This window comes from Crocuta crocuta, unplaced genomic scaffold, assembly GCF_008692635.1.
Source record: "Crocuta crocuta isolate KB4526 unplaced genomic scaffold, BGI_CrCroc_1.0 scaffold59-1, whole genome shotgun sequence".
Taxonomy (NCBI): Eukaryota; Metazoa; Chordata; class Mammalia; order Carnivora; family Hyaenidae; genus Crocuta; species Crocuta crocuta.
Genome location: NW_027551579.1, coordinates 1,164,358 through 1,178,885, shown reverse-complemented (window position 1 = coordinate 1,178,885; position 14,528 = coordinate 1,164,358). Strand labels below are relative to the sequence as shown.

At 42.6% G+C, this 14,528-nt stretch overlaps 1 protein-coding gene and 1 long non-coding RNA gene across 2 annotated transcripts in view; both read left to right on the top strand.

Annotated features, from left to right (window-relative positions):
- ERO1B (endoplasmic reticulum oxidoreductase 1 beta) overlaps window positions 1-9,199 on the top strand; it is a 56,160-nt gene extending 46,961 nt beyond the window's left edge. Inside the window, exons 14-16 of the mRNA XM_077751736.1 lie at window positions 130-216; window positions 1,169-1,302; window positions 6,771-9,199. Of these exons, the coding sequence (XP_077607862.1) occupies window positions 130-216; window positions 1,169-1,302; window positions 6,771-6,831 (282 nt within the window). The 3' untranslated portion in view covers window positions 6,832-9,199. The remainder of the gene's footprint in view (window positions 1-129; window positions 217-1,168; window positions 1,303-6,770) is intronic.
- Window positions 9,200-9,736: 537 nt separating this feature from the next.
- Window positions 9,737-13,727, top strand: LOC144221253 (uncharacterized). The gene is made up of 3 exons (XR_013332002.1): window positions 9,737-9,888; window positions 11,996-12,209; window positions 12,737-13,727. It is a non-coding gene; the product is annotated as an uncharacterized LOC144221253 (long non-coding RNA).
- The last annotated feature ends 801 nt before the right edge of the window (window positions 13,728-14,528 follow it).

Genomic DNA, 14,528 nt, shown 5'->3' with positions numbered 1-14,528 from the left:
GCAAATGTTTTTTTTCTTCATTGTTGAGAAATTCCTCATTAATAAGCTTCAGTACTTTTATTATAATTCAGACAAATGCGGTTTAATTTTAAGCCTCTAATGAGCATAAAAATATGTTCTGCGTGTTAGGAGGAGTTCCGCTTACACTTCAAGAATATCTCCCGTATAATGGACTGTGTTGGATGTGACAAATGCAGATTATGGGGGAAACTGCAGGTTTGTGTCTTGTCTTCTGTTTTAAAGCTATTACCGATCTGAAATTTTCCTGCTGAGAAATTGCAGGTTTTTAGTAGTGTCCTCATTGTTCCTTGAAGTAGAGGATCTAAAGTATGGCTTTCCTGCTGCTTCGATGAAAAAGATGAATATATTAAATCTGTGTTATGCATGTAAGAATGTCTCTCCTGTGTTAATGATTTGGGTCTTATTGTATTTGTTTCTGTTGATACAATCTCAGATTCATTTCTTCTTTTTTTAATGTTTATTTTTGAGAGAGAAAGAGAGAGACAGACAGAGTATGAGCGGGAAAGGGGCAGAGAGGGAGAGAGACACACAAAATCCAAAGCAGGCCCCAGGCTCTGAGCTGCCAGCACAGAGCCCGGTGTGGGGCTCGAAGCCACATAAAAGACAAGTTCTGCCAAGCAGGCCCATTTCTCTGTCTATTCAGTGATTGTTTGATATTTTATCTTATTTATTTACAAATATGACAAGTCCTGGAAAAATCAGAGATAGAATTATTTTCATGGAGGCTACACTGAAATCAGATTTTTCTTTTTCTCTAGTTCTAATAATTGATAAGTTTTTAAGTGTAGTTCTCACTAATAGTTTCTACATTTTGAATTGCTAGGGGCTGTAAAGATCGCTTTCAAGGTTACATATACTGAACACTGTTATCCTAAAGTGATATTTTCTAGGTTAAAAAAAGGGATTTAGTAATTTATATCCAACAAGTGTTAAATTATTCAGGTTCCTTAACAGTTTAGATACATTTATCATATGCATGATGTGTGAGGAAGTAGAAACTGTAATTTGCAGTTTAATGTTTTGGTGAAAAGTTCAGTTCATATGAATTTCCTGACTCTCATCACAGTGACTGTATGTTTCTTTTAACCTTTGTAGTAATTATTATTACAGGAATTTAACTGTTAATATGCATCACTATTTTCTTTAGACTCAGGGCTTAGGAACAGCCCTGAAGATCCTCTTCTCTGAAAAAGAAATCCAAAAGCTTCCGGAGAACAGCCCATCTAAAGGCTTCCAACTCACCCGTCAGGAAATAGTTGCTCTTTTAAATGCTTTCGGGAGGTAAGAACGGTTTTCACAGGGAAGACTGCTTGGGTTCTGCTGGCTTCAGCAGGACCGCAGAGATCATCTTCTCTGCTAACGGAGTTTGCTTTGCGTTGTTTGGGTGACAAAAAGACAGAATTCTGTGTCCTCACGGGGTCTGTGCGGGTCCAGGAAAAATTAACGAAGTCCAATCGCCTTCTCACTGTCATGGGGCAGACACCCTCCCAATAATATCTCCTTCAGCTGGCTGCGGCCTGTTTGAGCATGGTGGCAGGAATGAGGAGAGGAAGGCTGGGTTGACGTGGTGATAAAAGAAACAGACGACACCTTCTCACTGCTTTTTCTTCTCTAAGCTGAGGAGGCCTTTTCCCTTCGTTCATTCTTAACCCTGTTCCCCTGGCACGGAGACAGAGTTCGCTTTTGGTTTGAGCACATGGTTTCAAACAGAATTTGAATTTTCCCCCCGAGAGGCCTGCAGTAGCAGTGAACAGAACACCAGAATACAGAGCCGAAGGAAAAGAATCCCAGAACACACGAGAAAATGAAGCCGTGCTGCCCCAGAAAGTACAAAGTCAAGTCAAGGAAGAATTGTGTTAAAAAATAGGGAACCACGTGATACAGACATTATTTCTTAGGTTTTTCTTAACATACATCTTTAAGTTAAAAAGGGGCTATTAAATTAAAAATAAATTGTCCCTTCCTCATCTTAGAAGATCTCCCCTGTTGCTCCCGTGTCTTTAAAGGTGACTTTGTAGGTTGGGATTTCAGGCGAGGATAGAGGACATAAGACATCAGTAATTAGTGCTTGATGCAGAATTTAGTTCACGTACTTATGAGGCCTGCGAGTAAGATGAAACAGGAGACACTGAATTAAAGTATTTAAATGAAAAAGATTTTAAAAANAGGATGAGTGGGGAAGCGGCAGAGAGAGAGGGAGACACAGCATCTGAAGCAGGCTCCAGGCTCTGAGCTGTCAGCACAGAGCCCGACGTGGGGTTCAAACTCACAATCCATGAGATCATGACCTGAGCTGAAGTCGGACACCCAACCAACTGAGCCACCCAGGCGCCCCTAAACATTTTTAAATCCAAATAAAATTGAGAGAAAAACCAGATGGCTCACTCCCTCAGATTTCTCTGAGTCTCCCAGAGAATATTCATAAATGCAGCCTTCCGGCTCTAGTTCTGTATCCAGAGCCTGGAGTTTCCTTTTATTGTTCTTTAAAGCAAGCTAGACTCGAGTCTGCAGTTTGGAGTTCTGGAATCAGGGCCTGCCGTGTGCTGGTCATGTGCGCTCAGGCCATGACTTCGCTCTTGCAGCGTGCGCCCCTGCTCTGTGAAACGTGGCCAGGGCGCACGTGATGATGACCTGAGATTAGATGTGAACGCGCTTTTTAAACTACAGAGTGCTTCCTGAATTCCATGGCAGGTGCTGGCGATGGGGGCGTACAAACCAGAAGCTTCAGTGCCGCTTGTTTTTGAGTATTTAAAAAATTGTCTTTTGTTTCTTACCAGATGTGGGGAAACTGTTCTGCTAAGGGCAGCGACACTCAGAGTGTGACAGTCACACAAATAAGGATACGGCCTCACTTAATCTCCTTTTTCCTCCCCAGGGAAACACAAACACTAGTGTATCCACAGGCTTTTTAAAAGCTCTTAACATAATCCTCCTCCCCCCCACCCCTAATTATAATAGTAATTCACCGTCATTATAAAAAATTTGGAAAAAACATGAGAGTATAATTTTAAAAACAAACTTAAAAATCACTCCTATTCCCACCCCCCAGGACTATTTCAACGTTTGTGTGTTTTTCATGTGTATTTTTCCCCTACTTCTAAGTAAAAGAGTCGTGCGCACGTGTGTGTGCGCGTCTGTTAACAGAGTTGAAAGCATACTTGTTTTTTATACATATAATTCATTGTCAAGTTGGCTAACATACAGTGTAGGCAGTGTGCTCTTGGTTTCGGGAGTAGATTCCCATGATTCATCACTTACATACAATACCCAGTGCTCCTCCTAACAAGTGCCCTCCTCAGTGCCCGTCACCCATTTTCCCCTCTCCCCCAAACCCCCATCCACCCTCAGATTGTTCTCTGTATTTAAGAGTCTTAGGGTTTGGATCCCTCCCAGTTTGTAACTGTTTTTTTCCCCTTCCCTTCCCCCATGGTCCTCTGTTAAAGTTTCTCAAATCCCACATATGAGTGAGAACATATGATACTTGTCTTTCTTTGACTTATTTTACTCAGCATAATACCCTCCAGTTCCATCCACGGTGTTACGAATGGAAAGATTTCATTCTTTTTCATCGCTGAGTAGTATTCCATTGTACATATAAACCACATCTTTATCCATTCCTCTGTTGATGGACATTTGGGCTCTTTCTATAATTTGGCTATTGTTGAAAGTGTTAACAGCATACTTTTTGTGTATTTTTCTGTTCTGTTTTACTTGGCATTGTATTATCATTTTTCAACATTGCATTTTTTCATAGTGATTATTCTTTTTCTTTTTTAAGAAGAAAATATGAGATTATATTAGTTTTAGGTGCACACCACAATGATTTGCTGTTTGTATATGTTGTGGAATTTTTACCACAGTAAGACTATTAGCATCCGTCACCACACAGCTACAGAATTCTTGTTCTTGTGACAAGCTTTAAAGTTTACTTTCTTAGCAACTGCCAAATACATAAGCATTATCTTTTTATTATGTTTTTAGTTCCAGTATAGTTAACATACAGTGTTACATTAATTTCAGCTGTGTCATATGATGACTTCTCACTTGGTACATCACCCTGTGCTCATCACAAGTGCCCTCCTTAATCCCCATCACGATTTAACCCATCTGGCCATCCCCCCTCCCCTCTGGTGACCATCAGTTTGTTCTCTTAGAGTTAAGAGTCTATTACTTGGCTTGTCTCTCTCTCTTTTAAATATATGCCAATATTCTGTTATAAGGACGCACCACAGTTTACTTAGCCACTCTCTTAGTTGAGTTTTATTTTTTTAATTCCTATGGATCCTATACATTTACTCTTCCTTAGAGAATATTACAGTTTTTCTTAATTGTTATGGGATCTGTTCATTATATCTTTTACCTAATTATCAGTCCATTTGTTTTTTAAATGTTTATTTTTGAGAGAGAGCACACAAGAGTGGGGGTGGGGGTAAAAAGAAGGAGGGATAGAGGATCTGAAGCAGGCTCCACACTTGTAGAACAGACCCTGACGCGGGGCTCAAACTCCCGAACCGTGAGATTACGACCTGAGCTGAAGTCAGACGATTAACCAACTGAGCCACCCAGGTGCCCGCCCCTCAGTCCATTTAAGTGATAAATGACTCCGGCTACACCAACACATAAAATTATGTTGCACCTTGGGAAGGTTGTACGTTAGTTTTTCATCAGCGAATCAGTAGTTTTCTCTGTCTGATGGGCTATTTAATGCAGCTTTAGCTCCGGGCGCCCAGTACCACATTGCTCTGTCACATGATGCCAGTGAGCAAGGACACACATTATCTTCAGTTCTGGCCACTAAATCCTGGAAAATGTGGTTTCTTTACCTTGAATTCTCTGTAAATACCTTTCCTACACGAACAGCCATTTTATGCTAGTTTCAACATATCAACTGGTTTCCTTTCCAACAAACATGCAGATATGGCATGAATATACCTGCTGGGTATTACGGTATCCTGCCGCGCACCTCTGAAAGAGAGATGCAGCAGGTAGATACGGTGCGCCTGTGCCGTCCTACACGAGAAGGTGGCAGATGTCTCTTGGGTAATACGCTGTGAGGTCTGGGACTCATCTCCGCAGACGCTGTGCTCTGATGGTCCCTGGCAATGCTGTTCAGTTTGTGGTCTCTGGGTGAAAGGGCTCCCTGTGGGTAATTTGTGTGCCACCCGGGGAGCTCTCCGGTCCTCTGCCGCCTGCAGACCATGAGCGTGCTTTTTCATTCTCAGCACCCTTCCTGCTAGTTACGCAGCTCTCTCTTCTTTAGTTTGGGTCTTGGCTTCCTTACCGTATTTTCATATGTATTTTGGCAGATTTTTTTTTGAAATAGGTACTTTCAGGTACCGCTTGTGATTTTACACATTTATTTTGTTTAATAATCCTATTCTGTTTTTTTTCTGATAACTAAAAACTGTTTCAATCCTTTAATATTCTGAGGATTAGAGTAAGAATCCATTTTCTACCAATCCACACCTTGCAAGCATCTTGCAAGAGTATAAAGAAAATGTTGAGACTTTAGAGAGCATGGACTTTTTGAGAGGCCGTGTGGTCATGGGGTGTGATGGACAGGTGGAAACCCATCTATTAGCTCGGTGACCCTGAAAAATTACTTGATTTATTTGAGCCTCAGTTTTCCTCAAGGTTAATTTTATCTACCTTGAATTTTTTCACGATGACTGAAATATGTGTGTGATGTGCTAGGACATTGTCTGGCATATCCTAAACTTTCAATATAAGACAACATATTAAGTACTTAGAGTAAAGAAAGACGCTAATTTGATAGTGCACACTACACCATCTTCTGTTGTAGAAAGAAAAACACAAGACTTTTATTCTGTCAACCCTGAATTGCACATAAGGGTAACTGAGCTTATGGAAAGATTTTTTGGGGATTCCCCTTCCAGCATTTTGGGGCCTGGACCCAGAAGCATGCATGCATTCAGTAACTGAGTCAATGGCTTATTAAACACCTTCAGTATTGATGGGCATATAGGGTGTGGCTATTCACCAGGATATAAATAAACCATCTTTACCTTATGGGGCTAATAGCACCCCCCATGTGGTCAAAGATCCATGTATAACTTTGGATTCCCCAAAGTCTTAACTAATAGTAGTCTATTGCTGATCAGTAAAGCCTTACAGATAGCATAAGCAGTCAGTTAGCACCTATTGCATATGGTGTATGTATGATGTACTATAGTCTTACAGTAAAGTAAGCTGGAGAGAAGAAAGCGTTATTAAGCAAATCATAAGAGAAAATACATGTACAGTACTGTATTTATCGGAAAAAAAAAAATCTGTGTAAGTGGCCCCGTGCAGTTCACACCTGTGTTCGTTCAAGAGTCACCTATAGCATGTCTGGGGAGTGACAGGGAAGGACTGGACATTTGGAGAGGAAGGAACAAAATTTATTTCTAAGACCAACTGTAAATGATTTGAGATTCTTTATTGTAATGAGTTATTCATATCCCTGTTCCCGTCATTAATCTAGACTCTATTGTTAATGAGTAACATGGCTCCCTTTGCCCCTTCTAAGCCAAGACTGAAGATTGATACCCGTGTGTTTTGTCAGTCTTTAATAATTAATTACAGCATACTCATTGGAAAATGGAAGTTTCATTGTTCAGTGTTGTTTACATTCTTTTATTTTGGATTTTGCTTTTGAGTTATAGCTCCTATCACAGTATCAATGATTTGAAATATGTGCACCTATTAACTGTCCTAATATGTTCTTTTTTTTTTTTTCCCTTCTCTAGGCTTTCTACAAGTATAAGAGAATTACAGAATTTTAAAGTCTTATTACAACACAGTAGGTAATAAAGGCTTTTATATGTCTAATTAGAGACATAATGTGACTGTGTGAAGCCCGTTAGTCTTGGACACTCAGCAGAAGGAGACTAATCTTCAAAGACTTGAAGAAAGAATTCTGAACTCTTAAAAGAGGAAATTCAAATGTTCACTTGAATATTTATGATTCTTAATAGATTGTTCAATTAGAGATATTTATAAATGAAGTATATGCTTTTAAAACATGTAAGTTATACTAATTCTGTGTTTGATTTCATGTTTCCATCTGTTGAATATTCTGCTATTGTTTGTTTAGAACTGGTTTTGTTCTTATTCTCTTATCCGTGACTTCCAGTTGTCTGACTTAAATGAACATCCCGATAACACTGTTAGCAGTCCGTTCTGGAAAAGGAGAGCTAGAGAACAGGTGTTGCTTAGAGCTGATATCAGTGGTAAAAATTTACCCACGATCTTTTAAATGTGTTTGGATGAGCCTTGCCTCGTTCCCTGTGGCACCCTCTATGAATGAAGGCGTCGGTGTGATGAATGGCACTTTCAGTGTAACAATCCCCATCCCCAGGACTTCAACTTCCATTTCCCTGGTTTTTATTTAAGATTTTTAGTTGCTATTGTTGTTGCTGTTTTGGGCTACAGGCCCTGTTTCAGTAAAGGTGAAAAAGTACCATCCCCTGTGCTAGCTGCCCAGCCGGACCCCACGTGTGTGTCATGGGCGGGCCCCAGAGGGTCTTCACCTAGAACCTGTACTCTATGTCCATTTCTCCTGACTTTGCCTTTCTCTGTCCCTACTCCAATTACAAAATTTTTGTTCTCTTTGAGAAAGCAAAATACTTGCATAAATACTTGTTTTGCCTTGATAAAAGTTGAACGGGGTTATATGGCTCAGTAACTCCAGCTTCAACCATTAGATACACAAAATTTACTCTTTTAAATTTAGCATTTTTAAAGGATTTTATTTTAGAATACAGTCTATGCAATCCCCTCTCAGCCTGAACATCTTCAGTTAGGTCATGCAGGCAGGCAGCCGAGTTCAAGCCTCCGTGACACTCCCCCTCCCCGCCTCTCTTTTCCTTTCAGTCCACTGCTTAGAGACTGTACCTGTGGGACTTGTACCAACAGACAACTCCCAAGTCCTCAGCTTATTTTCTAAGGCTGGGGTTTAAATATCCTTAATATTTAAAATCTTTTAAAAGGTGTTAGAGGTAGAATGATTAATTTGGAAGGAGGCATCTATGTAGAAGTAATATAGGGACAGAACCTGTGGCTTCTCTGTAGAGTCCTTCAGTCTTTTATGAAGTAAGTGCTCTTAAACCCACCTTTCACCTGCCAGAGTCTGATACGTGTTCATTGATGATTTAGTGGCATATTTGAAATTGTGTTTCGTTGGCTCACCCCTCTTTTAAAAATTCTTTGTCATTCCTTGGAGGGTTATGGCTGAAGGGGAGTAAGGTCTCACTAGTTAACTATTTTCTTACCCAATTTCTAACCTTTATAGACCAAGGGGTATTTTGTTATTGATGCTGGTGACTTTTTTGTTTGTTAAGTCGAATAAAACAAGCCGGCTTGACTAGAGGGCCTCCTCCACTTTTCCTTTTCATTCTTAGGGATGTAAGTATTTTGCGGTGGGAGAGGGGGACCTTAAGGTAAAAAGTGAGTATCTAAGTCATCTTGTTGGTAAATTAATAAGAATTCTTCTTAGTGTTCATTCAGAGTTTAAGAAAATGTGAAAGTTTTGCACTTTGTTATTACTGTAAGTTTAAAAGTCGTTTTGGTAATGTTACTTTACTGTTCCCTCAGTTAAAGATAAAACTGTTATTTAAATTCTGTTGACTGGAGAAAATCTTTGGTCATTTCCACTTACTGCTTTTTTTCTTTGTGTGATTTGTTTCAGGTTTAGGAAAAATTGTATATTAGAGTGAGTTCTAGGACATTAAAAGGGTGGGATCCAAACTTCTTTTCAAAGTTTTCATGGATGTTTTCACTACCGAGAAAATAAACAAATGAAGTATTCTTAAGCTGAAATTTATGTAACTTTATTTTACTGCAAATTGGATGGGGGGAGGGGGAGGGCACCTTCATCTTTGTGTATGTACGTATCTCCTGATTGTAAGTACATGTAGGAACCTCTGTTTCGTGCGCCTGGTGATACTGTCTGATCTTCATTGATAAAAACCTGTTTTTGTAAGTCACAGACCCCCCGTGTGCAGGGACATGCGAGCACTGAGTGCGTCGTGAAAACACCTGGCTGGTAACTCTTCGCGTGTTTTGTCTTCCTCTCATCACCTGATTTACAAATCCAGCACTTGATAATATAACTGACAGAAATGATTGTACCAGCCGATGAAGTAATGAAAATGAATAAAAAGAAAACAATACCCTCCTTCAGTGGCATGGGTTTTTTTTTCCCCCTGAAGTGGTACCTATGTAAGTTAGAAATACTATATATATTAAAGCTGGTAAATTGAATGCTTCTCCTGTGTTGATTCTTAGATTATCAAGAGGATCAGCCAGAATACTAACAGTTNCGCCGTATTTTTGGACGTGACCTTGCTGCCACTGTGAGAAAGGGCAGCTGCTTCCATCTACGTCAGCATCGCCTCCCGCTGGGGGTCTGGGAACCGCGGGCAGGAAACCGCTCGGTGTGCGCCCGAAGCGCCCACGGCACCCAGGGCCGTTCCCCGCAGTGCGCAGGCGCCCTCCACGGGACCGCGGAGGTGATTTGCTGCCCCGGGCCAGGCCCAGACGCACCTGCAGGTGGGTGTGTGCTCAGCTGGAGGTCTGTCCAGCCGCAGCTCTCATTTTGAACACCGTCCTAATAACCTGCTGCGGTACCCGGCAGACTGTAGAAAATGTGAATTAAATGTTTCTGCCATCTTTCTTTTCTTGTCGTCCCCCCCACCCCCCTTTCCATCTCCCGCCTCCTAAATGCTTCCTCTTACGACTGAGGATTTGATTATAGTTTGTGAAGCAGAGAGGACGGACGTGGTCGGGGCTGGCTTCCTGGAACGACGGCCACCAGCCGCCGCCGTGAGGTTCCGCGGGCCCATCGTCTCCAGGCAGCACCAGGAGGTAGGTCCGATTCCTAACCCGTTTTAGGAGAAAACTGAGGAGAAGAGTGGATGACTAACTTGTCTGTAATCACAGATTGTAGGTCGTGGGACTAACGGTTAAAACCAAAAAGCCTGGCTCCAGGTCCCCTGCTCAGAACGTAGCGTATTTGTCTTATGACAGAAGTTGACATCTTCCTCTTCAACTGAATATTGGGGACTTTTTGTATTTTTTGATTTGTATCGAGTCACAAGGCTTTTCAAATATTCTTTAATTTTTCAAATAAGTAGTACATTCACATGATTGAAAAACCAAAACCTACGAAAGGCTCTACAGTGGAATGTCAGGTTTCTGTCGGGGGCCAACCTCCCATCCCGCGGGCCGCCGCCGCCCTCACCCCTCAGCCTCTGCCCTTGGTTTTTTAGGCTTCCATCCATACAAATGTAAGGTCTTCATTTTACCTCTCATTTTTACCCAAAAAGTAGCATCCTATACATACCATTTGCTTTTATTCACTTAATTTTCCCTGGTAGTCTTCCCACATCACTAGATACTTCACTCATTAAATAAACTTTTTTAAACTAACTGCTTGCTGTTCATAGTGTGAATGGACAATCGTTTAATTATCCAACTCCCTACTAGTGGACAGGCATCATTCCCCACATATGTAAATAGGTACTTAGAGAATAAATTCCCTGGAATGGAATTTTTGGGGTCACAGTTTTACAAATTCACAGCTCTGCCTGCAGCTTAAGACTGTGCCTGCTTACCCACCTCCTTACCTATGTGGATGCGGGCTTGAGGTTTGCTGCTCTGATACAAAATTGTGTATCGATGTGTTTTAGTTTCTCTTTTTCTTATTACCTGCGAGGCTGACTCCCTTTAACCTGTGTAAGATCCATGTTGTTTGTACTTGATTTCCTTTTGTGTTCCTATCTTTTACCCATTTTTCTACTGCATTGTTGCTCTTCTGGCAGTTTGTACCAGTGCTTTGTTACAGATATTAATCCTTTGTAACTTTTTTTTTTTTCAATTTGGTGTCTGTCTTGTGACTTGGCTTATTTAGGATAGCTTTGCCATGCAGTTTTTTGTAATGCGGTCTAACACATCAGTTCCTCAGTGGTTTCTGGACTTTGAGTCCTAGTTAGAATCTCTTTTTTCTTCCAGAGCAGTAATTTACCTATCTTTTCTGTTAGAACATTCATGGCTTTCTTTAGGTCAGAATTTTGATTCCTTTGGAGTGTGTGTGTCCTAGAATAGGGTGTAAGTCGTGGGTCCAACCTAATTTCCTCTGCCTGACTACCCAGTTATTCCAGTGCCGTTTACTGGCCAGTTCCTCTTGTCCTCACCAGTCTGAGATGCTACATGTATTACGTCTAACACCCCACATGGATTTATCTGGGCTGTTTTCCAGGCCCATAGACTCCAGCACCACAGTTACTTTAGTTACTTGGGGTCTGTGTTTAAATACAGGGCATGTTGGTCCCCTCTTCTCCCCAACCTCCCCTTTTTAAAAAAAAGTTTTCTTTAGCTTTGGTTGTTTATTCCATATGAGTTTTTTTTTTTTTAAATTCTTTAACATACATACCAAGTCAGTGTTTTCCCTGGAGAGTTGCCCTTTTAACCATTTAATGCATCCCTATCCTTTTTATACTTTACCTGATAAGAATCTACTTCCTACTGCCTGTTCATGGTTTCAGTGTTCTGTCTGCCAGCGTCCTGACGTGAGGGCCACGGCCGGGCATGTAACGCCTGTGTAGACAGAATTTCATCTCCAGGCTCCTGTTACATGATTGAGTTCTCAAATCATTCCTAGAGGCTATCTTTATGTGAAATCCTTATTTCCTGTTGTACTCCACTATGAATTCTTTACCCAGAAGTTGGTTATCTGTAAGACTCTTCAGAAAACAGGGATAGGCCCTTCGAGGAGTCTTACATATCTCAAATCAATAGACAGTGGACACAAGTGCAAATCAAAGAAGTGACCCTTAAAAAAGACACTATCTGCCACAGGAACGGGACTGGGCTGTTCACTCACTGTTATGGGTGTCAGGACAGTGAACAAAACACAAGTGCCCCTGTCATCATGTCGCTGATGGATTATGTAACCTAACTGGACTTCACCTAGTTTCTAGTGAGGATGTACCACGAACAGCTGACGGAGAGACCATTCTAGCAGAAAAGATGCCTCAGTGTGAACGAATCTTAGTGTCTGCCTGACGATGCCATCAAGTTGTCACAGCAGACACCCTCGGTCACAGCAGAGTCCACATTCTTTGAGCGGCACTCAGATAATTTAACTCCCGGGATGCATTTCCTTCACAGAACACCCCTCCAAACAGGTAAGTGTTCTCCACTGCGTATGTTTTAAGTCTGCAAACCTGAAGCCTGGACTCTGGGCTACTGAATTCAGGGAGGGGACGGCAGGCCAGGGATCCTCAGTAACACTGAGTTCTGTTACGTCAGTTCCTGCCCAAATTCAAGGAGCACCACGGGGCGACCTCCAAGGGACTGCAGGGGCTATTGTTGGGCAGCAAGATTCGTGGGAGACTGAGGTTCAGAGAAAGGGAGGGACTTCGAGGGAAGTCACAAATCTAGCTCGAGGGAGCAGGCCTCTGATCTCCGGGTCTGGTCACTCTCAGGTTTAGAGGCAGAAAACCTGTTCTGGAGGGGCGCCTGGGTGGCTTAGTCGGTTAAGCGTCTGACTTTCGCTTAGGTCATGATCTCACGGTTCGTGGGTTCGAGCCCCGCATCGGGCCCTGTGCTGACTGCCAGCTCAGAGCCTGGAGCCTATTTCAGAGTCTGTGTCTCCCTCTCTCTCTCTCTCTGACCCTCCCCTGCTAATGCTGTCTCTCTCTCTTTCTCCTAGAAATAAATAAAAATATTTAAAAAAAAACAAACCTGTTCTGGAGATAAAGAGCCGAATGTTCTGAGTGACAGGGTAACCACGCTGCTACAAATGGGAAGACCAGTTTGGAGGCTCCGCTGGAATCAGTGGTGGCAAGTAGGAGTGGCTTCTGGGAAGAGAGAGCACAGCTTCCAGCCACAGGTAGGGAGCACAGGAGCGGGATCCACCTTTGCAGAAACCGGAGAGATCCTATCGGGAGCTGCTGCTCTGAACCCGAGGACTTGGGACTTGGGTCCCCTCCTTGATGCAGGGCAGCCCACCTCCGACCTCCACACTGAGGGCCCCGCCGTGAAGGCCCAGGCCCCGAGGAGCGGGCGAGCGGAACGGGGAGTCCACACTGCTGTCTAGGTGGGGGCACGGGGACATCTTCAGCGTACTTCCAGGCATCCCGCCCCAGCGGCACGAGGCCTTTCTGCAAACCCCCACTCCGGGCCCGAGGGGAGCTAACGGAAGGGTGCTGCTGAGTTTCCACACTGGACCCACAGGCTGGCAGCCAGCCAGCCCAGTGGCCGGCACGGAACAGGCACTCTCTGGCCACTGCCAACATTCCGCTCCCTTCATTCCTTCTTAAACGTTTCCTCACTTTAATCACTTGACAGCTTCTGATGAGAATCCCACTATTTTAGCCTGATCCTTTCCAACAGCTCCTCTCTCTGGACCATGAGAAGCCTTAAATAGCATTATGCGTAGTTACAACTTTTTTTAATTAGTAAAAGTCTCACTAACCTGGTTCAAAAAATGGAAAGGCATAGGAGATAGGTCTTTGAGGACACCTAACACTTGTCTAGATTTTATTATACATACTCTAAAGTGAAAAGGTATTTTTTTTAAACAAAGTTTCTTCAGTCGGAAATCTTCAAAAAAAGGTTCACATATTTAAACCCATTTCATTCTAATGTACATTTACCTTTATTAAATAAAAGCAATGTTCTAAAGAAAAATAAAAGCAATATCCTAGTAATCTCTACGATGTAAATATAAATGAGAACTTTTTCCTCGAAGCACTTGTGCTCTAGGATTTACTAATGCTGGTTCCTTTCCACTTAATAGGAATTAGTGTTCAAGGCCAACAAAGAGCAATTCTGTTGGGTTTTGGTCCAGGAAGATAGTTGGGGACGCACTAGCAGGCGTCCCTGATGGACGCAGATAAACAAGCACAGTTTTCACAACGTGCCCGATACATTCAAGAGACAACTGGCACAACTAAGTGTGACTGATGTGTAGCGCGAAACCGTCAAAACTTCTTAGGCTCCACAGCCCCGTGTATCACAATCACTGGCTCAATTAAATGCGTTAATTGTAGAAAGCGCGAGCCCAGGAAAGGTACCTGCAGGAATAAGCAGGCAGCTCTAGGCCGCCCCCTGCAGGCGAAGGCGCAGGTCCGCGAGCCCGGGAAACCTCACATCAGCCTCGGAGCGGGGGTGCGGGGGCCTTAGTCCACAATTTGCAGGGACTCCACCTCTTCCCCGTTTTTACCTCTCAAATGATTGGCATTTGAATTTCATCATGTTGCCTTCAAACGGGAGGGCATTTGGATATTTTACAGCCAGGAATCCCCAGTCCTTGTCTTCTCTAGCCTTGAGTGTCTCACATAAGGATGAGCAGCTTTGTCAGTGAACCTATTTCACGACACACTTGGGAGACTGAAGGGAATTTTCATTTCCTTTTTCATACCATACCTGCAGCACTTCATGGGGGACACATGGTCATTTATGAGGAGAGAAAGATGATTGATAGCTTGATACAATCCCAT